The sequence below is a fragment of the Podarcis erhardii genome (genome assembly GCF_964252035.2).
Source record: "Podarcis erhardii genome assembly, chromosome: 11".
NCBI lineage: Eukaryota > Metazoa > Chordata > Lepidosauria > Squamata > Lacertidae > Podarcis > Podarcis erhardii.
This window is the reverse complement of record NC_138501.1, coordinates 42,539,573-42,564,268: the sequence shown is the minus strand read 5'-3', so window position 1 is coordinate 42,564,268 and position 24,696 is coordinate 42,539,573. Positions and strand designations below refer to the sequence as shown.

The window sequence follows — 24,696 nt, the reverse complement described above, 5'->3', positions numbered from 1 at the left end:
TAACAGATGGCTAAAGGAAAAAGATGCAGAAAATTTCATATTAAATATGGAACCCATGGAGGGAGGGAAGGGGGGAGACACATCAAAATGCAGTACAGTGGTACCTCTGGTTGCGAACAGGATCCGTTCCAGAGGCCCGTTCGCAACATGAAAAGCCCACGACCTGAAGCGCCGTATCTGCGCAGGTGAGCAGCATGATTTGGTGCTTGTACGCATGTGCAAAGCGCGATTTAGCGCTACCGCACATGCATGAGGAGCGAAACCCGGAAGTAACCCTTTCCGGTACTTCCGGGTTGCCACGGGACGCAACCTGAAAAATGTAACATGAAGCAAACGCAACATGAGGTATAACTGTACTTCATAAGAAATGAAAAGGATGGATATGGATTGGGGCTAATGCTGTGTGCACATCGCTTCTCAAACCAGTGGTGGGTGCAGACTAAATGGGAGCATGGACACAGTTGTGGTCAAGATTCTAAGGGCATCCCAGCCATGCAGAAGCAATTAAGGCCAGGCAATGAGAAGCAGGGCCTGGGAAGAGTTGCTAGGATATAAAAGGTATGGAGGCTGCATTCAGTCCGAAGGCTGAAGACTGCCATCCCCACCCACCCGGACTGAGTAATACTGGGGGGGAACTTAGGATATTTTACTTTGTATACAGATAAGTCTTCATATTATAGGTTGAATCACTTTAAAACAATCACCTTAAGCATCTTCTTCCTCCTTCCCTCTACCAGTGCAGCTTTGCCAAATTACAAATGTCAACAAATCATTGCTAAAAATAGGTACTTTTATTCAAATTCATTTCCAATTTCCTTTAAGTGCTTGGATTTTGAGGACAACAGGACAGCTTTTTTCTTTTAAGCATACAGGAGTTGACGATACAAAGTTATCTTCAGCAGTGTTTTTCCATTAAACAGTAGGTTTCACCCATAGAAGGTGGTCTGTACATAGTTAAGAACATTCTGCACTTGCTCGTTTGAATTTTATCCATCATCAGCACGATCACGTGTAACAGTGAACAACACAGCACCGGTTTGATGCAAAGTGCTTCTAAAACTGGATTCGTACGTTGTTCTCTTGCAGTCTAAAGGAATAGTATTTACACCAATTAGAAATGCTAACACAAGTAGCCTTTTGGAAAATGTGCTTACATTTGACCACATACCAGAACAGAGAGTATAGCTGAGAATTATGAAAAAGTGGGAGTAGCTCGGTTTAGAAGCAAACACGCCAGGTAGATGTGTAGAATTGGCAGGGATCACATAGCAAATCTCTTCTTTTTGCTAGCACCAAGTCAAGATGCACCAGTTTGGAACACCACCTTTGAAAAGGGGGGTGTTTTGGCAGCCTTCTACTCCCATTCAAGACATAGGTCAAAATGCTGCAGTTTTCAGAAAAGCATTGCTCTGGTATTACTTCCCAGGCTACAGGTTACTTCAAGACCCAGTTTTATCCCACCCGGACACAAGATAACAATACCACTAGTTGCTTCAATATTTTAATTCTCAAATTGAATGCATCACAGCTGGGAAGATTCACATTTTGTTGAAAGAAGATAAGAGATGTCGTCTACAAGCAGATTCTCGTTTCTCCAACGATATTTCAGAAAGAAACATCTCACTGAAATCAGCTCTTTCAACATAAAAAGCACTGAAAAGTCTTTCTGCAGTAGAAGCCGTATCTTTCTTTGGTGCTGGTGGGAGCAAAGCTTGAGCAGATGTTCCTTTTTTTAATTAAAAAAAAGAACATTAGCTTTTACGTATTTCATTTAGTCCAAGGCACCTGTAAAAATACTTGCTGGTGTGAGTCTGAGCAGGTTAATTTGCCCTCTTGTATGATTTTGGTTAGTTAAAAATGCTGCTGCTGTTTTATTTGTCCTTATTTGCATATTATGAATTGAAGTTTTGAGCAGCAGGTCCTTCATAAAACAGTAAATAAAAGCCTGATGAGAAACATCTATAATTCAGCACATAATGTTACTGAAGTCATGGCAGGGAGGGAAGGAAGGGGGGAGACCACATTTGAGAAGGAGAAAACTATTGCATAGATTTTGTTCAATTTTTCCAAGCTGACAAGGGCAATATGCCTTTAACGTACGTAATACTGAACGTGGTAGACTGTTGCTGCCTTTGGAAAAATGTTTAGGGTGGATTCCAATACTGTCCTTCCATTTGCAGAACTCCTGTGAACAGAAGTGAGTTTTTGCTGATTGTGTATTTCCTCTGCAATCCCCATTGCCTCTCCCCAGCCCCGCTCCAGATGGTTGTCAAATCCTCCAGCAAAGTCAGAGATGGTGTGAAGGGAAGGGGCATTTGGCAAAACTCACTCCCCTCACTCCTCCGTTCACAGGGTCAAAAACCTTTCCACAAGCAAAAGAACAGCACTGGATACAATTCTTAAAGTCAAACATTGTTAGAAATCCTGATTTAAATTCTATTAAAGGCCTACAATTTCCACGGCCATTTGAATACAATTTGGAAGGCAACAAGAGCGAATTGCAAGATGTAAACAAGGCAAGAGTAAATCTGTATTTTCAGTTGGGGCGTGGGAATTCCCATGTAATGTGTTTACATGATAAGGCGGCGAGGCACCAAAAACTTTAAGCAGATTATAAACAACACCTGTACAGCAAAAGCAGGGATGATCAACAATGGGCCAGTTTGTAAGAAAACGGTTGATGTGCACTCACAATGTTCCCAGGTGAAGGTATTCAACGTTTTGGAGAACATTCTAAAGAGTTCACTGCAGGATCGGCATGGTTTTCAACGCTGCTCAGTGACTTTTTTTAAAAAGAGGACCACCACTATATCATATACTCTGAACTCAGATTAATTTTAAAAAGTCATGCAAGCTAAGGTCTCTTCCTTGAAGAGAGGTTAAAGAACACTTTTACAAAAGTATGGTCAGTTTCAGAAGAACTATACCAAAACATGCTTGAAAGGACTACAGTATTCGGCAGACTTGTTTTCTTCCGTTGTCGCCACACTAGAAAATTCCACCTTGTGTTGGTCCACTGAATCGTTGCTCTAAAGACCTTTTGATTAAACGTCTCTGCTGATCACTGTTATTGTGCATATTTCTGAAGGTGGGCTTGCAACATACCAGACTGAACTTGCCCAAGATATGAATGCTAGTTTTGCAACCTCTTTCCATAAAACAGAAGGGGAATGCAATTTTAAGGTTTCCCAACCCCAAATAAATCTGATATGTAACAAATGTTTTATAGCAGCTCTTCCCGCCCCCTGCCCACCCAAAATCAGATAATGTAATAATCAGTGCGAGCAGGACCACAGTCCCAGTTCTCTGCCTGGGAAGTATCTTGACAGTAGAATTAAGGGGCATATTCCAACATCTCCTGGAAATGCAAGGACAGAACTGGTCTCATTTGCTTCCTCAGCGTCCTTGTCAATTTTACATTTTATCTGGAATTCAGCGTATTCAGTAAACACTCAATAATTTAAAATATTGAAGCATTTTAAACACTAAAGTTTCCCTCATCTGCAACTCCTGTAACGCTCTGCATGCACACAGACTGGCCATCAAAAGAACTTCTTGGCTGCAGCTTCTTGTTGAGTCCTGCACACAAACAAAAAGGCGAGAGCAATTAGCAAAACCAAACACAGGAAGCCTTTAGCTCATTTCAGCAAGGCAGTACCTCTTTCAGATCTAGGAACGTCAGATCTAGAATTCAGAGCAAGGGTGCAAATATCAGCCAGAGTAGTACAGCACTAGTCTCGGCTCCTTCTTTTATGGGGTAAGACTAGAAGCAGAACAGGCATGAACCACCCCTGCAGCTGAACCTGAACCAACTGAGTCAACTCTTCAGACATGCAGGCCCAAGTGTGGGTAGGGCTAAGCTGAGTTTTCAAAACTGTTTCAGGTTCTTTCAAATAATAATAAAAAAGCTTTGTGAAAGTGTGGCCATTTTAACCTACTTTATTTTGCACTAACTTTTTGGTCCTTTTAGGGACAAACTACCTACACCTGTATGTTGGAGAAGATCCTTGAAAGTAGGAACTTTGAAGCAAAGAAGGGATGTGTGGGTGGTGGTGGGGGGGGAGAGAATGGCGTTTAACTCTTCCTGTGCAAATCATTTCCCTCCTGAAACTCTCTGTCCTCCACCAGTTTGGAACTGTGGGTGGCTGGAGAAATGGCTCCCAAAAGTTGCTCTTATGCATTGCAAATCAACTATTCCCCAAGGGCACGACAGAGGAGACAACAGGACTATTGTTAACACAGCTGCCGTGCAGTGTGCTGCCTAGCCTGCAAAATCTTGTCCACTTGTGTTCTGCAGAACTTGGCACTTCTAGCAAACTAATCTCTGTCTGTCACTTGCCCACAGAATCAGGTCCGCAAAGCCATTTAAAGTGAGTTGCCAGTCTCCTCTCCATTGCTGCAGCCAGACAGGAGGAGTGTCTCTTTTTTTCCTCCATATCCAAATTAGCAGAGAGATCACGCTTGCCATTAACTTGCATGGGGAGCAGAGGGGAAGGAGGACACGTCCACCTCAGAAACAGCAGGTGAGAAGGAAATCCTGTCCTTCCCCAGCATGAATCCCATTAGGGTCCTCGATGGGGTGTGGGCTTCAGCTTTGGGGGCTGCAGCCTTCTTCCACCTCCACAGAAGTATGCCTGGTGACTATGTGTGGCTGAGTGTGGTGTGCACAGGATTTGTGCACGTGGCCCTACAGCACTGCTGCCATGCAGTATGGTGAATGCAACACTCAAGCTAGGGGGCGGGGGAAGCCACCCCTACCCTAGGGCAAGGAAAAGGTGTAGGCAGTGCTAATCTTAAAAGCTGACATGAGAGAAAGGGCGATGCAATTGCTTCTTTGTCCTGCGGAAGTGTACTTTGAACTTTTGGGAACCCTTGATTAGAGAGGTATGTATTGGGAGTTGCCAGGCTTCAGTTGCTAATGAGATGCTTAACCTAACAGACTCAATACTGGACACGGGTGCATAGCTTTCCTACTGCGGAATTTAAGGTGGGGTGGCACAACTGTCTTAGATCATCTTTAGGATGCAGACTGGCTGAGGAAAAATAGCTCAGGACTCCTGAAATATGGAAGACAATATAATGAAGTGGTTAAGATCCTGGAAATGATGGTCACAAAAGAAAGGGAGGATCTTTGCACAAAGAAGACACCCCTTCTCAGGAGTTCCACTCAGATTTCATCTCTGCAGAAAATTTCTAAGTATTTGTGTGCGATTCTGAAAAACTGTTTGAAGTCAGAAATCCACCAGAGTGTGCCTTTAAACTCAAGCTCGGGAGAAGAACTGGGCACTTCACAGTCTCACTTTCAGAGTTTCACTGAGGCTCAACACAGCTTCAGGGTGGTTCTTACTAAGCTCAGAACTGGGAGGACAAGAGAGTGTGGCTCCCTGCAGTTGGGCAGGGGACCTGAGAAATTCCAAGCACCTCTGAAACTCTCTCTGATACTGCAAGGAAGACCTTGGAGGGCAGGGTGGAAAGGGAGTTTTGGCTAGCCACCAAGTCATCCTGGCGCCAATGACAGGGCAAAGCCTACCATTTACCAGTATTAAATTTTGTTCAGACAAGGGAAGGTTTTTACACCTTCCTCTCTGCAGTTACTCATGCCTGCTTAAGAGAAACTGTTTTGCACTTTTGAGCCACTGAATCAATTCTATTCCGGCACGATGCATGCAAAACGCATTCCAACTTACCTATACATGATGTAACCGATGAACAGTAAAGTCTGGACTGCTACAAATATAAAGAAGTGTGTTGTTGATAAACATGATGGGAACTGTGGCAACTCTGGACATTTAGGTTTTTCATTTGATGGCTAGAAAGCAAGAGGGAAGAGAACAATTTCTCAGCAAATGCAATATGCAGTAGGGAAGGTTTCCCTTATGCTTCCGTGTAAGAGAGTGCAAGGAATACTTGTGAATGTACCAGAGTGTTGGTATATTCACAGGAGGTAACCAAGCCTACCGACAGGCAGAGATTTTGGGCATCACTCTAGAACTTCAGGTTCCGGAGGGCCCTTTGGCAAGACAATTTTCTCACCACCTCTTCATGGCTACTGCTCCCAATGTTGCTGCTTTCCCTTCATCACTGTTATGTCCTTGCTGGCCACGAAAGAGACCCAATAGTCAAGTGAGCAGGTGGGTGATTGATAATCCTCCTGCTCATTGCTGCTGTCAGTTCCCTCTGGGCCAGGGGAAAGGGCAAAAAAGCAGGCAGAGAGGCAACCACCACCACCACCAGCAGCAGGGGCCAGGGTTTCTTGGCAGTGGGTCTCCCGCAGAGGGGTGAGCCTTGGTAGATGCTCTATCATGCCAACACCATCCAAAAGAGTGGCAATATAGGTTTTTACAGGATTGGATTTTAGTCTTTAATCTCAAAATGACTCAAGACAGCCCTACTATCAGAAAACAATAAATACCTCAAAATTACTTCAGAATAAAAGTTTAGCAATAAAACCAGTGACGCCTCAAGTGTCTCATGCTATGCATATTCTCTCTCTCTCTCTCTCTCTCTCTCTCTCACACACACACACACACAGAGAGAGAGAGAGAGAGAGAGAGAGAGAGAGAGAGAGATCCACCCAAGAAGCATGCAAAAATGACTGGACAGGCACCAGGTGAAAAAAAGCAAATTTGCATCGCCATCCCAAGCATGCTTACTTGGAAACCTAACTGAATGTCAATGGGAAGGAAAGTGTGTGCAGAATTTTACATGCACAGCCCTGGTCTGACAGCCTCCTCTTGGGGCGCTTCTGAGCGGCTCTGAAGCTTTGGAGCCAATCAGCATTGTCACAGACCCCCTTGGATCCAAGCATCTATGAGGTAGCGATTCTTGCCCAAGTCAAATGCCCAACCCTGGCACCTTGCCAGGCCTTAAAACACTCCCTTGGTAGCATGCAAGCAGACACAGCGCAGCAAACTGCTTCCGCATTTGACAAGAGGCTGCAGTACCATGTTCCTCTGGACTAGATGTTCGATGTCCCTCTTTACTACATGGAGATGCTCCTTGATGTCGTTGAAGTGCTGGGTTGTTTCATAGATTCCCCCAGCAGAGGCAGGATGTTGACTACCACTGACTAGCTTCAGTGTTTCTCCCACAGAGTTCCTGGAAAGAGACAAAAAAACCCAATAGTGATGTTTCCCCTCCCAAACAGAGGTTCGCCCTCCTTCCCAAAGGAAGCAAGCAGCCGTAAGAGAGGATCAAAAGCTTCTCTAGCCTCCCTACAGCTGCAAAGCTAACAGAGGCAAACAGCTCTCTTAGCACCGTTTGTTTGGTCCACTACTTGCGAGGGCCAAGGAAAAGAGAGACAAGCTAAGAGCAAGCACTCTATTCAAACAGCCCCTTTGTGTACCTCAACTGCTTATTCCCATGTATGGAGCCAAGATGCAGCAGATGGGAGTGAGCAGCCAAGGGTGAGATTCTACCACGACCATTGCTGCTGCCCAATCCAAGGAAGGCGGGGTTAAAGGTCCCTTTTGCTTGTGCTGCGTTTGACATAAGGCAGCACACCTCACTGGCTGCTCAAGATTGCCCAAGTCAAGCTGCAGTTTGAGTGTTTGCTGCTGTCCAGGGGTGCACACCTAGCTAGCCTTGTGTGCTGTCTGGGTGTGGAGAGCCAATCGGACACATGCCCCAAATCAAGGCATTTTAGAATAGGCATCAGGAAGCCCTTACACTATGCATTTCATAAGGGGTGGAGATCCTGTACATATCCAGATGTTGTTTAGAGTCCAACTCCAAGTCTGGCTCCCTGCACCCCAATTTTATTTGGAAATTATATCTGCATTCCTCAGGTGTAGTCCTATACACGTCTGCCCAGAATTAGGTCTCACTGAGTTAAATGGCACTTACTCCTAGGTAAGTAGATTACAGCATTGATCAGCAGCACAGTTGTATGGGTGGTATAAAAGTGCCCCAGTGAAGTAGAAGTAAAGTGAAATAAAGTTTTTTTAAAAAGAAAAATAAAGTAAGAAAACCCACCACTCTTTAGTAATGAATTCTAAAAAAAAAATCTATTATTCTACTCTGCAGATGATGATGCAGCTACGCAGTGTTTCAGTGTCAGCCTTCGGCAACCTGCTGTGTGCAATAAAATATTTTGTGGCTGTTGCAAGGCTTACAACTTTGTTCCAAAGACTGATCTGAATCCAAGTCTCCCAAAGCTTTAAATGATGTCAAAACTCCAAGGAAGCTAAAATCTGTTTCAAGCAGCAGAATATGCTTTAGGGATAAGCAAAGATTTAAAGACATGGCCCGTGATTACCTTTTATACGACAAATTTCATTTCCCGCATGCATCAATGCAATACACAGAATTATCTTGGAATAAATTCATTTTCTGCTCTTACAGAAAAGAAAATTAAAGCCACAAAAAGTGCAGATGCTGTAACTGGTGATATTAGACATCTAAACTGATTGGATAAGGGAGGCAGGCCTATTTCTTAATCAATATGTTCATATAAGTTTCTTGTTGTGATGCCTCTTTCCAGTTGCAAAGAGGATTAGCATCTACAGCGACATATCATCATATGAATGGTAATCCCTTTCATTGTTAACAGAATAATCAAAGTCTATGCCCCAAATTTGCTTCTATTAATTTACTTGAAACTTCACATTTGCTTGGACAAAAGATGATTTCACAGCAACTCTTTGTTCAGAGACTTACCCTGTAGCCTTTAGTAAAGCTCTTTATTCAGCCATATAATAACAGTGATTGCAACTTTACTTAAAAGAACCGATTCAAATCACTGCTTCGTGTAAACATTCAAACACACTGGAAAGCTCATCTTCATTTAAGTGTTGCTATGTGCTGAAGTTAAGCATAAACGCTTCATGTTTTAAGCAGGCATTGTTAAGATCCAACATTCGTAGATATGAATGATTCATTGGTTACCAGTTGCATAAGATTTAAAATTGCAAAACATGGAGCTGAACTGCCTCCTGGATCCCAGAACCTTGTTTAAGACAGGAGTTGGGAACTGGCCCATCAGACGTTGCCAGAATCACAATTCCTATTAGCCCCAGACAACATAGCCAAGGGCCACAGGTTCCTCAACACTGGTTCAGGATTAGAATACTGTTTTAGGAGACCAAGGCTCAAAGTCATCAAAGTCACTGGATGAAATGTATCTCTTGGCCTCATTTACCCCCAACAATTGTTTCAAAGAGAACTGTTTACGTGCCACATGTGTATATTGTTCCAGAAAAATATAGATCGTTACATGTTTAGCAGGGAATTGCCAGGCTTAAGTAAGGTTTTGTTTTGTTGTTTTTAAAAAAGATTATAATCAAGTAACTCATCTACTTGTCAAGTTACCAGAAATGCAAATGTTATGAATCAAAAATCTCAGTAAACACTCAACACGGAGCACTTTATTTCAACAATTCTCTGGTCAAAAAGGGAAGCGGACCAATTTCTTCTACATAAGCTAGAAGTCTTTTCTAATGAAGCGATTAGGAAACATACAAATCTTGACATGAAAATTGCAAGGACTGTAAGTCTTTCCCCCTCTGGCGATGGCCACAAAGGCCAGGAAGCTGGGGGTTGGGGGATACTGATTTGTTTTTGTTTTGTATCAGCAAGACATTCTTTAATCTCAAGCTGAAAATATTAAGATGATGTTACGCAAAAGCTTTCTTAATAAGTAGTCACTAAAAGGGCAGGCTTCTGATGTTAACAAGGAAATCTAATTTACTTGTCCGGCATAAAGATTTGCCAAGAATATTAAAATAAAAGCCGTCCCCAAGAAACAAGGGTGAAAATGGAAGTACAGTCTATAATCTTTATTCTATAAAAGCTGACCTACTTAGGCACACTGAAGGAGCAGTCCTTGAACCATTAATAGTGATAAACGTTGACGGTTCAAAGCCGTTGCGTGAAGATTGCAAGAAAATTTCCTACAAGGTATGTCCCTCTCTTGTTTTCAAACTGAACACAGGGGCGACACAAGCTCACAGGCATTCTGATGGGCAGAGCCCAGTAATGAATCTGTCACAAAACAACTGCTTGGGCGGGTGCTTACTCTGTGTCCAAGAACATGTGTCGACACTTGGTACATCTCCCTCTGGGAGTGAGAAGCAAGTGCCAGCTTCCTGGCAAAAGCTTTAGAAGAGGGGTAGCCAATGGGGAGTCCTCTAGGTTGTTCCAAACTACTAACTCCCATCATCCTTGACCATTAGCCATGCTACCGCTGCTTTAGACTGCTCCGTAGGTAGGACTGTATAGAGGGCACAAAGGTCACACTTTGTCCAGCAAGCTAGATTGCGCTCATTCACAAGGTCCTCTCAACTATCAGCCTTAAAGCTCTCCTCTCGCACCAACAAACCTTGACAAACAGCTACTCAAAACTCCAATGCCAGAACTGTTGGTTTCGCAGGCCTACCACCTGGAGCCCTCTCCCATTTTATTGTCATAAAGCGACCTCGGTTTACCCAAACACATGCTATTTTAGGGGAAAACTCTACAACCTTACGGAAACGTATTTGCTCGCATTTCAGAGTCCCCTAGAAGTCTGTAAATACACTGGGTGCTGCATGGTGTAAAATGCTTAAGCAGTGAACTGAGAAAAAAAATGAATAGAAAGGAGCCCTACACAAATAAACAGAAGGTAATGAGGCTTCCTATTAGGCAGCTTACCCAATATAGTGCCCTCCAGATGATGTTAAACTACAACTCCCATCAGCCCCAGTCAGAATGGCTAATGGCCAGGGATGGCGGGAGCTGTAGCCTACAAAACTTCTGGAGGGCATCAGGTTGGCTGCTACTCCTTTAAATTAAAAAAGGAATCCTAGAAAAACATTCTAACCCTCTAAGAGAATGCAGTGGTTTTACAGAAGATGTATATATCACCCTGCTTTTCTGCAATTGGTTTAAAATTTCTCAATCCAGCTTTTGGGGAGGGGGGCTAGCAGGTCTGAATGACAGAAATTCTATTTTCTGTTGGCTTCTTGCAATAATGTGTCAATGTGTTATATTGCAAAATAATATTGCAATAATGTATATTTCAATATTATTGCAAAATAATATCGCAATAATGAATCGGTGGAGGTAGGGTTTGCCTTGGTGGCTTCTAAAGTTAGAGCCAATTTTCTACCTTCTCAGTAGTGTGATAAATAAGTTAAACTATTATTGTGCACATTTCGTTTTGTTGTAATTATTAATTTTCTTTGTTCCACTATCATTCATGGTTGCAATGATAAAGGCTAACTGAGCAAAGATAACACTTTTCTCAAGCGCGTTATGAAGAGCAAGGAAATCCCAGGTCCCAACACTTCTGTATATGTACCAGGCAACATGAAGCACAACTCAGAAACAAACTGGGGGTGGGTTACATCCTCTTTTGTGCATGCACTCTTACTTCATTTCGATGACTTGTCTCAGGACCTCCTCTTGAGTTCTTACAACATTATCAAGCTCCTGTTGGGAGACCTTAAGGAAACACAGAAAGAGACACAAACCCAATACAGTTAGTGAAGAACGGCAAAGAAGGGGACCTGAGAAACATGCATGAACTGCGTGTTTTGCTTGCCTGGCCTGGCTGTACTGGGCCACCACTTCCTCTTTTGGAAATCTCTTCTGTCACTGTAGAGACGTATCTCCTCTGCTCATCCAGAATCATGTCCAACTGCCTGTTGAGCTGCTTTATTTCAAGATGAATTCGATTCTGGCCTTCAAAGATTTGCCTAAGCTCACGATCACTCACAGTCTCGTAGAGATCATCCGCTTAAAAAACAAATAAGAAACAAACTGAAAGGACATTCTAGGTATACGTTATCAATGTTAGAATTCCTGCTCCGTAATTGCAGTCATGGGATTGTTGTGTTTTACATGACGGTGTATGTTTCGACTCCACAGAGTGGGAAGTGACGGAGACAGGATGTTTGTGTTACTGTGTTCCGTGAAATGGGACTATTGTCCTTTGTTCCTTTTCTCTTTGCTGTCTGATGCTAGAGAGAGAGGGAGCCATGTTGCAGTGCTCCGTGTGTGTTTATATTGTCAATGAAATAATGTCAATGAAATGAATGTCAATGAAATCACGCCGAGAAATGAGCCTCAGTTTAGCTTGATTTGTCCAAACCCGGCTCATGGTTTGCTTCCCTCCAAACCATCAGCAGAACACAAAGTTTTTTCTTGGTTTCCACTCGTGGTTGGCTTGGAGAGAAGGAAGTCATGAACCCAGGTTTGGATGACTGAAGCTACACTTGCTTGCTTCCTGGCAGAAGCACTGTGCGAATGAAGCAACCATTATTGTAGCAGCGTGCACAACCATACCACTCAATCATTAAAAATCATAGTTTATTTTTATTATGGTTTAAGGAGATGTTGCCATAGCAGATGTCTAACAGCAAATCAAGATGGATGCATGACAAGAAGGCAAATATTCGAAACCGAGTCATCCCTCTTCCCAGTCACCTGGCCACTTACTAGGCTGCCCTTGCATGTCAGGGTGCTCCTTCTGAAATTCCTCCTTCCTTTTGTCCAGCTCTTGCTGGAAATGCTGAAACTCTTCTTGATATTTCTCTTTGTCCTTTTCAGGAATTTCTGTATCAGGGGGAGGCTATAAAACCAATTTTAAGAGAAATTTGTTTAGGAAGACATTCTAAATGTCTCCAGCAAATATCTTTGGTATTCTGAATCCAGACCTACCCTTACCATTAGAAGCCAGAAAAGTTAGCATTTGTTCACATGCCTTTCTCCTAATGAACTAACAAATCCCTGATATACCACTTGCCTCTGGCCTGTTCTCACACACTAACAACCAAGCATGGACCAGTATTTTTAAAATCATGCTGACCATGTTGACAGATGGTACACTTAGAAGACCACACCCCTCTAACCTGCATCCAATCAGTTCAAAGCAACAGCCGCATCCAGTTCTGCATTGCATTCTCACCCACATTGCTCTGGGCAAGCAATTTCATCCCAACCACACAGGACCTTGTACATGCATTACAGATGCTGAATTCAAGCAATCGTGGTTTTCTGGCATCCCAATGTGTGTTTTTGGCTAGGCCAAATCAAGACACTGCAAAGTTTAAGGAAAGGACTTCATAACCAGCGTGCCATCACCTACTAACTGGAGCCCATCAAATTCATGAACATAATATTCAAATATTGATGTCAATGACAGCTCCTCAATCATTAAGGCTTCAGGGCATTCACCTTAAAGAACCTATGTGGAAGCGACGTTCAGCTAAATAACTCTACAGCAATTCTTTTCTCCTTATCCAAAGGCTCATTGACTGAAAGTAGAATTTAAGGTAATACATTAGAACTGAAGCACAAATTGACAGATAGTTTGCAGAAGAGTGATGGCTGCCAAAACACCATTATACATAAAAAGAAGGAAGTTCCCCCAGTTGCAAGCCAAGCATTCATCTTTTGTTTCATTTAAACACTCTTCACACTGTGAGAGTGAAGTATTATCCAGTGCTGACAGGAACGAGGAAAATCTCTTTTCTCACAATGCTCCTGTCACACAAATACATCGAGGGAAGTAATTTTTATTGCCCAAGGATGCCTACCGCGACTTTGCTAGGTTCCGTCAACTGGAAAGTCAGGAAAGACAAGACATCATGGTCATCTGGGTAAAAAGAAAAATCCCAAACACAGCAAGTGATTAGCTCTGATTGTTCCAACACAGTAGAATGACATCCGTATAAAAGAAAGTTCGCCTCTGCACCTGGTCTACTGCGTGACCAGCAGTACCACACATTAAGATTGCTGAGATGCATCGACAGATATGCATTGCAAGGCTGACCATCAGCATCTGGGGCCCCAGAGAGCTGACTGTGGCAGACTCCAGCATCATGGCACTTTCTAGGAGAACTTTGGGCCTGTATTTCCTCAAACAACCACCTCCCTCCCCCTGAAGCTCTTGGTGGTGAGGATCTTAAAGGACATCAGCGTGAGCCTCCATGAAGTTAAAACCAGCACCCTCCTAGACTGGGCACAGTGCTATACAGAAGTGTTCTTACTGGAGCCAATGCTCTTGATTCTATCCTTCTCCATCAGGAAGAGAAACTCACCAAGGAGTCTGCCCAAACCCACCCACCAATAGCACTGGTATATACAAGTGCCATGAACCAGAAGTGATTTAACCAAAAGGAACGCATCTAGAGCAACGACTTGAACTTCTACATCCTTGTTTAATTCCTTTCTTCTGCAGACTTCCACAAAGCACATTAGCATCAGGTGCCAGTCATGGTTGCAGATTCTCTTGTTCCTAAGCTGGCAGACATTTCACATTTTAGCAGTTATTAATTTACCCAAGGGAGAGGGGAAGTCTTTGCTAAAAAGGAAGGAGAGAAGGTATGTCTTCAGTACTAAAAATCACCTGCAAGGCCACCAGTTGCTGCAGAGATCCCAAAGTATCCATTTGAAGGAAGCACCATGTTTTCCACTTTGGCACAAAACTCATAGTCTTCTTTGTCTGGAGTAAATCCATTGTTGATCAATATCTTTTAAAGAGAGAGAGATGTAAAGATAGGAAATTGCCTTATACAGTGTTTGGCCAATTCCCTGTCTAGCCCATATAGGTCTACTTCAACTGGCAGAAGGATTCTGAGGGTTTCCCGCCATTCTGCCACCTGAGATTTAGTAGAGATGCTAAATGTATGTCAATTACAGTGGAAGTCCTCTGTAAAAGGTAAAGGTAAAGGGACCCCTGACCATTAGGTCCAAGTCATGGCCGACTCTGGGGTTGTGGCGCTCATCTCGCTTTATTGGCTGAGGAAGCCGGTGTACAGCTTCCAGGTCATGTGGCCAGCATGACTAAGCTGCTTCTGGCGAACCAGAGCAGCGCATGGAAACGCCGTTTACCTTCCTGCCGGAGCAGTACCTATTTATCTACTTGCACTTTGATGTGCTTTCGAACTGCTAGGTTGGCAGGAGCAGGGACTGAGCAACGGGAGCTCACCCCATCGTGGGGATTCGAACCGCCGACCTTCTGATCAGCAAGTCCGGGAAGTCCTCTGTACCCAACCTCAAACATATGGTTCTTCCAGTTATATGAGGAACTCATTGTGATGCCCAAGGCCAACTAGCTTGCTCCTACATCTTAATCTGTGTAAATTGGGCAATAAAATTGTAATTTAAAGGACTATTTAACTCTCCATTAATTAGGGGGACCATCTAATGTGTTACTTCAAGCCTGTAGCGCAGCCTATTTATTGAGAATTCCATTCTTTATACCTAAAGGCACAATGAATGATAATAATCCCTAGTTACCCTGCAGTCCTTACTATGAATGCGATCAATACAGTGCCACATTTTTCCATGCTGCACCCAACTTCTGTTTAGCTTTGCGGGGGGAAATGTTGTTCTGCAAGATGCAATAGGCCAAACTATAAACAAATGGAATAGAAACTCTGATTGTACAGACTACCTGGCCTCTCCTAACAAAGACGCATACATCTTGCTTTCATTAATAATATTTTCCCAGCTTTTAAATCCCTAAGGAAGTATGCCTGCTCAGAGACTGCAACATTAAAATATGTACACACAGAAAAGTATAGTTAGAAGAATATAATGAGAATTAAGAGTACATACAGTCAGCGTCTTTTGGTAGTATGTGATCTTTGCTCGAACGGGGTAAGGTTTGTTACGAAAGTCTCTTTGACACGACGCCAGTGCTTGTGTGGAACCATCACTTTAAGAGGAAACAGACAAACTTTAAAACCAGAAATATGGTAGAAGACACACAGGTGTGAAGAGTTGACACCATGACTAAAATAAAGTTCAAGCGATCTAATCAAGAAATGAAATATTTATCATAATTTCCATTAATGTACACTCTAAGAAGAAACCACATGCAGCAAAAATCCCCTCTTTGCCAGGAACTGCAAGTGGTTTAAAAAAAGATTCAGGCTAACTACTGTTAGCCATGATATGAAACCTGGCATCATCTTGATCTGTTTTTAGGCATGAGGTTAAAAAAATAGTTCTATTCACCAATGCCTTTGGAGCTCAACTCTGCATATTTTTAGTGGGGCCGAGTTGAATTCGATTTGCTCCTTTATTATTATCATTGTCTTTTAGGTTGTTTTTACCCTTGCTTTCATATCTGTTTCTCAGTTGCTTTAGTTCATTTTTCCTACTCATTAACAGTAATAATAAAAAATGATGATATCTGCATCAGTGCATATGCAACACTAAAATGCTTAAAAAGAAACAACTGTATTTGGGGAATCCCAAATATACACCCAGCTTTCGCTAATTTTAGAACATGCTGCAACCCTCTGTCATTGCACAGGATAAAATAAAAATGAAAGCAAACAAACATAATTTACTTAAATAATTTTCACCCTGGTTTATAAGCCTTCCAAGTACCTTACCAAAGACAACTTACTTTTGATGGTCATAATGGAGCTTGCCATTGTTGCCAACAACAATCACCGCTGGGTTGTTTTTCTGAGGGGGGAAACACATATCAAGATAAAAGTCTCTCTCAAAAGTGTTTTTTAAGTCTAATCTGGAACTCATTTAACTTGAAAGGTGACACTGCTTAGCACTGTATAGTAAAAAAAAAAAAAAACTAGTACAATGCTTCTGTGAAGTTTGTGGTCCTGGATCATGCACTAGTCGTAATCTGAGGCATTATCAGAGTTCAAGAACACATTGCAGTCAGGCAAAAAGCACTTGGGGTGTGAAGCAGGGCCAGTGAAGGGCCTATGAAGTGTTCACAGAGCCAGTTAACACAACTTTTCAACTGTGTGGAGGGGGATATTGTTTTTGTTTGTTATTACTGTATGTATTTTTGTGTTTTTATACTGTAAACTGCCCCATGCTCTTCATAAAATACAGAAACTTATTAAATAATAACACTTGATACAGACTATTCATATCTTATCAGAGAATAAACAATGCCAGCTTGAAGCATTAGTATTCACGAATAAGAAGATTAACAGTAAAAGGCATTGTTCAGAAGTATGCAAAGAGCTAAGTAAAGCTGGACAGCTTAACATACAACTGGAAAAATCAAAACCAAGGACTTTTAAGACTTGGTGCAATACCACTATCTCTAACAAAATAACTGAGAAGCAGTCAAAAAACCCCAACAAAACCTACCAATGAAATAGCTCTTTATATTGGGCCACACCTGTTCAGCGAGACTTGCCAACGTAAAGAACTTTGGGTGGCTGAATGAGGCCCTTAAACTTTTAAGAAAAAGCAACTGATTTTTACACAAAAGTCTCTAGACTTCATGCAAAAGGGGTGCTAATTCAGAGAATGAGAGAAGCTGCTCTTCCTTTTCTACGCCCACAACTTCATTATTTACAGTTATGCTTGCTTTTGATTTTTACCAACAACTTCAGTGTTATTGCATTTTCACATGGAAAGAAGGGAAGGGAAGAAGTCAAACTCATGAAGAACAGGTCTAAGCAACATAATCTAGCTTGTCACGAGGGCTATATGGAACCTCTGTATTTCAAAGGCAGCATACCTCTGAGTATCAGTTCCTGAAAAGCAACAGTGAAAGAAAGCTACTGCCTTTTCCCCAACTATGGGCTTATCAGAACTATCTGGTGACAAAGCCAGATGAGACAGACCCTTTTGCCTAATTCAGAAGGCACTTGCATCCATTCTAGCTCAATAGAGAATATGTACGAATACATTCTCTTCCAATGTGTCCAAATGCAGTTACTCTTACATTATCCTGAAAGCATCTTGCACATACCCACTCTATCTGCATAGATGGGTGTGCATTACGCACTATAACAGTTTCCCCAGTGAACAAGTTCCCACTTTGGCTGTGGCAAATGAAAGGGTCAAGGTTTTGTTTTAAAAACACAACAATGCAATTACAAAATAAATGAATAAATCATTTTATGTTTGCCCCATCATGCTATCCACTCTAACAGTATATGATGGGATACCATGTAAATAGTTAAATCATCTTCAAGGAACCCAAGCATTTATTACCTCCCAATCCTTTGAACAACTGTACTGATACAAATGTTCATAGGATCCTGAGCTAAGATTCTACTACTGGCAACAAGAGACAGTTTATGAACCTGCTCTGCAAAATATATTTTAGGTGGCAATTCTATGACAAGTCATTAAATTCAGTAGGACTTGCTTCCAAGTGCAAACTGGCTGTAAATTCACATGTTCTGCAACAACTATCTTAAGAAATGGGCATCTAGAGTCTACAGAACCTCATACAAAATAGGGCTACTACACACACTATTAGAGAACTTTATTTGCTGTGCATATTCTGTATGGCTTTCCACTAACCTTTGCGTCGTTGTCAAATGAGTCAAAGAAGATGCCAACTCCATTCCAGTTATCTGCTGCACCGAAAACAGGACCGTCTAAGCCTTGTTCTTCTGTAAACCAGACTGCCTATTTAGAGAAATCCAAATCTAAATTTTATGTCTCAGGTTCATACAACCGATTTGTCTGCAAATGCAACCATTCTACCTACCAGTCCATCAGCTCCTACTCGTCCTCTCCCTGTCACTCGGAAAGTCACTTCGATTTCCCAGTATTCAAATATAGATTTGCTTTTTGTCCATACTGATCCCCTCTGACTTTTTAATGATGGTGTTATTCTTATCTGATCAGCGCTGGGTATAGCATCTGAAAGGAAAGTAAGAAACAGATTTTTAAAATCATCAAGTGTTTCAAAACACACACCATTGGCTCTATTTGCAGAATTTATTTTTGACAACTGAAAATTACATGTGTTTTACCCCTCTCATATTCCATTCCCATATTATATTACACTATAGAAATAAGTACTTTGCAAAATATATTGCAATACACTAAGCAGCTCGTATTAGCTGTAGAACCATGTCCTGTTCTGGCCAAGAAAGTTTCAAGAAAACAGTGTGCAGATATTTTGTTTGTTTTCCCCAGTTCATTAGTAACAAGGCTATTGTGTTAAGTGTGAGTGTTTCTTTAGTGTTTATTCAATCAAATGATTGCAGTATCAGAAGTTATTTGCTTCATGTTTCAAGTGCTGGTTTAATCAATGACAGAGCAGTCAACATTAGAACAAATTACAGGCAGTGAGGCTGGTACATTAGAAATAAAAACAAAAAGAAGTTGCAGTATAATACACGGATTAAGACCAAATTAATCAAAACTCTTATCAGACTAAAGTTTTTATTTTAATATATTTTATTAAAATGAAATAATTGTCAGAGGGGGTCAGAGAAAGAGATGCTGCTGGACACAGAAAAAATTATAAGCAGGCCTCTCATTTCTGTCATTTGTGACACATCACCATAACTATACAATGGTTTCCCATATGGCATTTCTATAAATGCTTTGACTAAAACGAACAAAGCAGGCAACCACAAGCAAAATTTCAGTTTAAAGTAATTTCACATGTTCAATAAAAAGAACATATTCATTCTTAAAGAGTATATTTAGACCATCCTTTTGGCACCTGCATCATGTACTGACTTAGCAAACTAATGACAAGTCACACACTGAAATCTGAATTTACAGCCTCAAGACCAAACACATGTTAGCTACGGAAAGTCCCTGAGTGGGACCGAGTTGCTAAAGCAGGCCGCTGACAGCAGGTCCCAAGATCCTAATATGTTAATTAGGACCTAGTAAGGAATAGCTGCCACCCTCAAATCAGTAGTCGCTATTACCAGCATGAATAAAAATTATTTCTGTCCATTAGACACACTTATATGAGAAAAATCATTTAAACTGTAGGTATCTCACTGCAATAAAATGGCAGAGGGGGGAATGACCTGAACAAACAAGCGACAGAAAGAGCACTTTGCTTGTCAGAACACATTTAAAGAAACCTATTAGAGAGACATCCTTGTGGCTTACCTAAGCACCATATGGTGTGGTTTACCTCATGGGAATGAAAGATGCTACTAATCACCTACCGTGGAAAAGCACCACGACAGTGTAAACACTTCTGTAAAAAGAAATACGCTGCTCCATCAGCAAGCTATATATGCTAATTTTTTTAAAGTAAAATGAACACATACAGTAACAGCATTCAGGGACAATAAAGTATTACAGCCTGTGCCTACATGCTATAAAATTGCGACAGAGGTTAATAAAATAATGACACAGTATGAAGGAGTGTAGGAAATAAAGGCTTGTGGTTTTCTTGAGGAAAGTTAGAATGGAGTTTCTGCTCAAGTCACATTCAACAAGTCTTTACTCTTGGTTACAAAGGATTGGGGGACGGGGTGAGGAAAGGCCTGTACCAATAAGCCAATAATATAAAACAAAAGGAGTAGCTGATAGGTATTCACCAACTGAAAGATGAGGTGGCAATGGTGTGTCTGTTCTAATAAAGCCACGATTCCCTGCCCAAACCTTGTAATTCCTTTAAAGAGAAGCCAAATCACTTCTGTGTAGCACAGTAGTGTTGCTATATGCTGTATTTTTCACCCCATAGGACACACTTTTCCCCCTCCAAAAATGAAGGGGAAATGTGTGTGCGTCCTATGGGGCAAATGCAGGCTTTCGCTGAAGCCTGGAGAGCGAGAGGGGTCGGTGCGAACGCCGGGCTCCCACGGCTTGCGGAGAGTTGCCTGCATGCCGAAGCCTGGGCGCACTGAGCTCAGCAAACCCAGACTTCACGCAGCTCTCCACAAGGTGCGGGAGCCCTGCGCTGGGCTCCCACGGCCTGCGGAGAGTTGCCTGTTCTGGGGGCTGGGGTCGGGGGAAGCTTGGGCTTCCCCCGCCTCAGCCCCGCGCCTGGGGGGGGGGGAATAAATTTTTTTCCCTTTATTTCCCCCCCCCAAAAAAAAACTAGGTGCACCTTATGGGATGGTGCATCCTATAGGGCGAAAAATACGGTAAATGAGCAATAGCAGTGGCAGCAGGCAGAAGTGTATGCATCTAGAGTGAATACTACTACGTAAGGCAGGAGTGAGGAAGCTGCAGCCAGATGTTGCTGCATCTCAACTAACTTTCCTGACCATCGGCCATGCTGCCTGAAGATGGAAAGAGTTGTAATCCAACAACATCTGGATGGCCACAGGTTCCCTGCATCCACTCCAATATGCAACAGGTTTGAAAACAGTGGCGCCAGACCTTTTATCCTCATTGCATTCACATCACAGAAGACTTGATGCATGACAAAAGTTTATGAAATTAGCCATGGCATGGGGAAAGCTTGACAGACTTTTTTTTCCCCTCATTCTCACATGGCACAAGAACTTTTAGAAACCCACTTAAGGTGAATGTTGGAAGACTCAGGACAGGTTAAAAAAATGTACTCCTTCACGTGATGCATAGTTGGAACTCTGGAACTTTTTCCTACAGGAGACAGCAATGGGCACCAACTTAGCTAGCTGCAAAGGACAACTGGACAAACTCACAGAGGATAAGGCTATCAATGACTAGAGCCATGGTGGGTATGCTCTGACTCCAGAGCAACTGGTGTTTAGAGGCATCATTGTTTCTGGAGTCCCACTTCTGTCAGCACTTAACAGGCTACGTGTTAGTAATTTTGGATGGGCATAATTACAAGACCCACATAGAAGGCCAATAAATATCATAATCGCTCTGAGCAGCAAGCACTGCTTTCCTTATAAACTCTACAGAAAGAGTGTGTGTGCACACAGCAAGACTTAACCAAGCACTTAGGAGCACTCAGTTAAGGCTTTACAAGTGATCTGTGTTTCCCCCCCAAATCTGTATTTTCTCCCAAATATGCGCTCCTGCTAAGTAGCGCCTTGGCCGAACAGACTACGTTTCAGCATTTTGTGCAACTATCTCAGCACCAAAGGTAGAGGACCACCGTCAACCTTTGGTCCACTTTACCTACAGCTGACAAGGAAGCAGCAGCAACACAAGGGAAAACCCCAAAATACCTGGGATGAAGGGAGAACAACACACAACCTCCAGCCATATGCCTTGCTTTGCGCATGTGGAAGCTTCTCCTACCTGTACTATTAAGGGCGAGGGGAGAAAGTCCAGAAGGGCCACGTGGCAGACCTTACAGATAAGGAGGTCAGGAACGCCTGGGAGGCCTCTCTAGGTTTGCAGCTCCCCCCGCCGGGGTCGTCGCAATAAGTACATTTTTATTTTTCGTGAGGGCGGAGAACCTGCTGGACCTGCGAACCCCAGGCGCGCGTAGACAAACCACGCATGCTCAGAGAGCGAGGCAGCCGCACTCTGCACAGGCTCAGGGGCACCCTCGCCTTTGCTGTTTGCTTGCGGCGCTTCCCGGAGCCGAAGCCCCGGGCCTGACGTGAAGCCGTGGGACCCCTGGCGCTCCCTCCCCTCCACCCGCGGAGCCCTGCCCGCCAGTACTTACTGCCCGTGTGCACCCAGAAAGGCACCGACCCGTCCCCCTGCACCAAGTGCGGCCCCTTGAAACTGTATTTGTACTCGAACCGCCGGTGAGGCGGCGCGGGGCCGGCAGCTCCGGCGTCTATCTGGCCGGTGGCGTCTGTGGCGGGGAGGAGGCTGCCGACGAGGCAGAGCAGGGCAAGAAACCTCCCAGCCGGGCTCCCTTTCTGCACCCACACCGCCGCCATCTTGGCCCCAGCTGCGCGCAGACCCGGCTCGGCCAACAGGGCGCTACCTGATTGGCCGAGGCTCCCGGGGGGTGGGCGGGGCCTGAGCGAGGCCTGCGAGGCGAAGAGCGCCGCGGCCGGGGGGGCGGTGCCTCGTTTTATCGCCCCCGCCCCCTCCTGCGTAGTAACCCAGCCAGCCCCGCCCACAAGGCGAGGAGGGGGGTGCGAGGGCGTTGTGGACCCACGTGGTTTGAGCATTGTCCCCGCCCACTCGCTGCCCTCGCTTTAAATGCCCAGCAACCGTCACCGCCTCGTTATTTTGTGGCGGTCGCTTTTAGCTTACGTTGGTCTTGTTCTCTCTCCCCCCCCCCCAGCTGTCAACTTTTCCCTTTTCTTGCGAGGAATCCTAATCGGAATAAGGGAATTTCCCTTAAAAAACGGGAAACGTTGACAGCTATGCTCCAGTATCTGTGACATCTATTTGTGACAGAAGCAACTTAAGGAAGGGTCTAACCCTGATCCTAACATAACATAATCACCCTATTATATACACGACAGTCGGTTACCTTTCACTTTTTCATGATGCCTACATAAAAAGAAATTAAGGGGTGAGCAGTTAACGCAAGCAACATAGCGTTTTGCTATCCGAATTAATGACGTGAGGAGTTCATAGTGAAGCGCGTATAAATTGATTGTAAAATGACACATCGATTGTCTGCAAAATCTATCTGGTTAATATTTTGCTCCCCCCCCCAATCCGAAGGAAAGTTATCTCCATAATAATAATAATAATAATATTCTCGCCAAGGCCTTTAAAAACTTCCAGATTTGGAGAACCACCCTGGCATCTGATAACACAGTACTGAGCTCTGCTGCACTCACTCTTAGGGGTGGAATGTTTTCCCTACCTGTGAAGTCAGTTCTTTCAACTATCTCAGGAACTCAGCCACCCAATTCTATGTCTCGTCCTGTTATGGCTCACCTTTGCAAAAGAAAGAAAGAAAGAAAGAGGTTTCAACACCAAAGGATTGATTGTTTCCCTCCACATTAGGAATAACGAGTGTAATCTGCAGCAAAATGTTGCAGCATGGAGTGCAGCATTCCTTGTCAGAGTTCCAGCCGATCCTAACCCATCACTCCTTTTAAGGAGGTTTTCATCTCAATATATTTTTTTATACTTTTGCAAACCTTGGGAGTTTCCCCAAGCCTGGAAATACCTCCCTCTTGTGCATGGATCTTGCCATTTTGGCTACACAAGGATCAGCACTCAGAAAATGAGCGATATTAGCATATCATTTTAGGAAATGTTTGAAGAAACATTGGTTGAAAGGGTCATCGGCAACATGAAATCTAAATTCACCCAGGTATAAGGGCAAGGAGAGAAAAGTATCTAATAGGGCAATCCTATACCTGTCTACTTAGTAGTAAGCTGCCTGGAGTCCTATCAGGATAAAACGTGGGGTATTTATTATTATTATTATTATTATTATTATTATTATTATTATTATTATTATCCAGTTATGTGGGTATAGGATTGCAGCATTAAGCTCATCATCGGACATTGTCTATTGTGCTATTGTCCACCACAATGTTCTCGTTCTCTGCCCTCCCGCAATCTGTTATAGATTTAAGATTTCTTGAAAAATGGGACATATTCACAGAAATAAAAACTTCCTGTTCTGAACCTGAAGGTCATCTCTGTGGCTGCTGGCTCCAATTCTAGAAAATAAATCCCAGACTTTCTTTCAGGAATTGTTTTAATCCTGATCAAGTAGGTTTTAATCAAGGGCTGCCTTCTGTCAGACAACAAAAGGGAAGATCCCAAAATGCAATCTGACATGTGGGTGGTGGGTGGGAGGGATGACAGCCTCCTACTGCGATGCTGTGTTTATTACACACCAAACGCTTTTGATACTATTCCCAGGGGAAATTCATTAGTAGCCTCTGGGCATATTGAGGTCCAGAGAGAGCGAAGCAGATAGATTGTGATCCTTCAATTGAACATGACACATAATGCAAGATATCTTTGAACCACCATGTTTCTCAGACAAGCAATAATCTAGTTGAAAGATATCTTGCATGATTTCCATTAATATTTGTAGCACTTTATTTGGGTGTGTTTTTTCTCTCCAAACATTGTTGTCATGGAATGTGTTTTCTGTGCTCTCATTGCCTTGCATGTTAAGAGTTGATATTATCTATTGTCAGGCTACATGAAGCTCACTGGTTAATAACAGTTCAGTTACCT

At 43.0% G+C, this 24,696-nt stretch overlaps 1 protein-coding gene across 1 annotated transcript; it reads right to left on the bottom strand.

Annotated features, from left to right (window-relative positions):
* Nucleotides 1-772: 772 nt before the first annotated feature.
* LMAN1 (lectin, mannose binding 1) lies at nucleotides 773-22,500 on the bottom strand. The gene is made up of 13 exons (XM_081881541.1): nucleotides 22,247-22,500; nucleotides 18,422-18,576; nucleotides 18,232-18,339; nucleotides 16,343-16,404; nucleotides 15,544-15,643; nucleotides 14,330-14,453; nucleotides 13,518-13,576; nucleotides 12,418-12,550; nucleotides 11,522-11,715; nucleotides 11,351-11,421; nucleotides 6,945-7,098; nucleotides 5,688-5,809; nucleotides 773-3,579 (listed from the first exon to the last, which is right to left on the bottom strand). Exons 1-13 carry the CDS (start codon nucleotides 22,467-22,469, stop codon nucleotides 3,543-3,545), a joined length of 1,542 nt encoding a protein of 513 aa, XP_081737667.1. The 5' UTR covers nucleotides 22,470-22,500; the 3' UTR covers nucleotides 773-3,542.
* Nucleotides 22,501-24,696: the final 2,196 nt, after the last annotated feature.

What these genes read in the sequence shown, in the direction of transcription:
- LMAN1 (XM_081881541.1), bottom strand. Translation starts at nt 22,469, where the DNA reads ATGGCGGCGGTGTGGGTGCAGAAAGGGAGCCCGGCTGGGAGGTTTCTT. An exon ending in CTCCATTATGACCATCAAAA is followed by an intron (nt 15,644 to 16,342) that starts GTAAGTTGTCTT and finishes TTCCTCTTAAAG; the next exon opens with TGATGGTTCCACACAAGCAC. An exon ending in ACTACCAAAAGACGCTGACT is followed by an intron (nt 14,454 to 15,543) that starts GTATGTACTCTT and finishes TCTCTTTAAAAG; the next exon opens with ATATTGATCAACAATGGATT.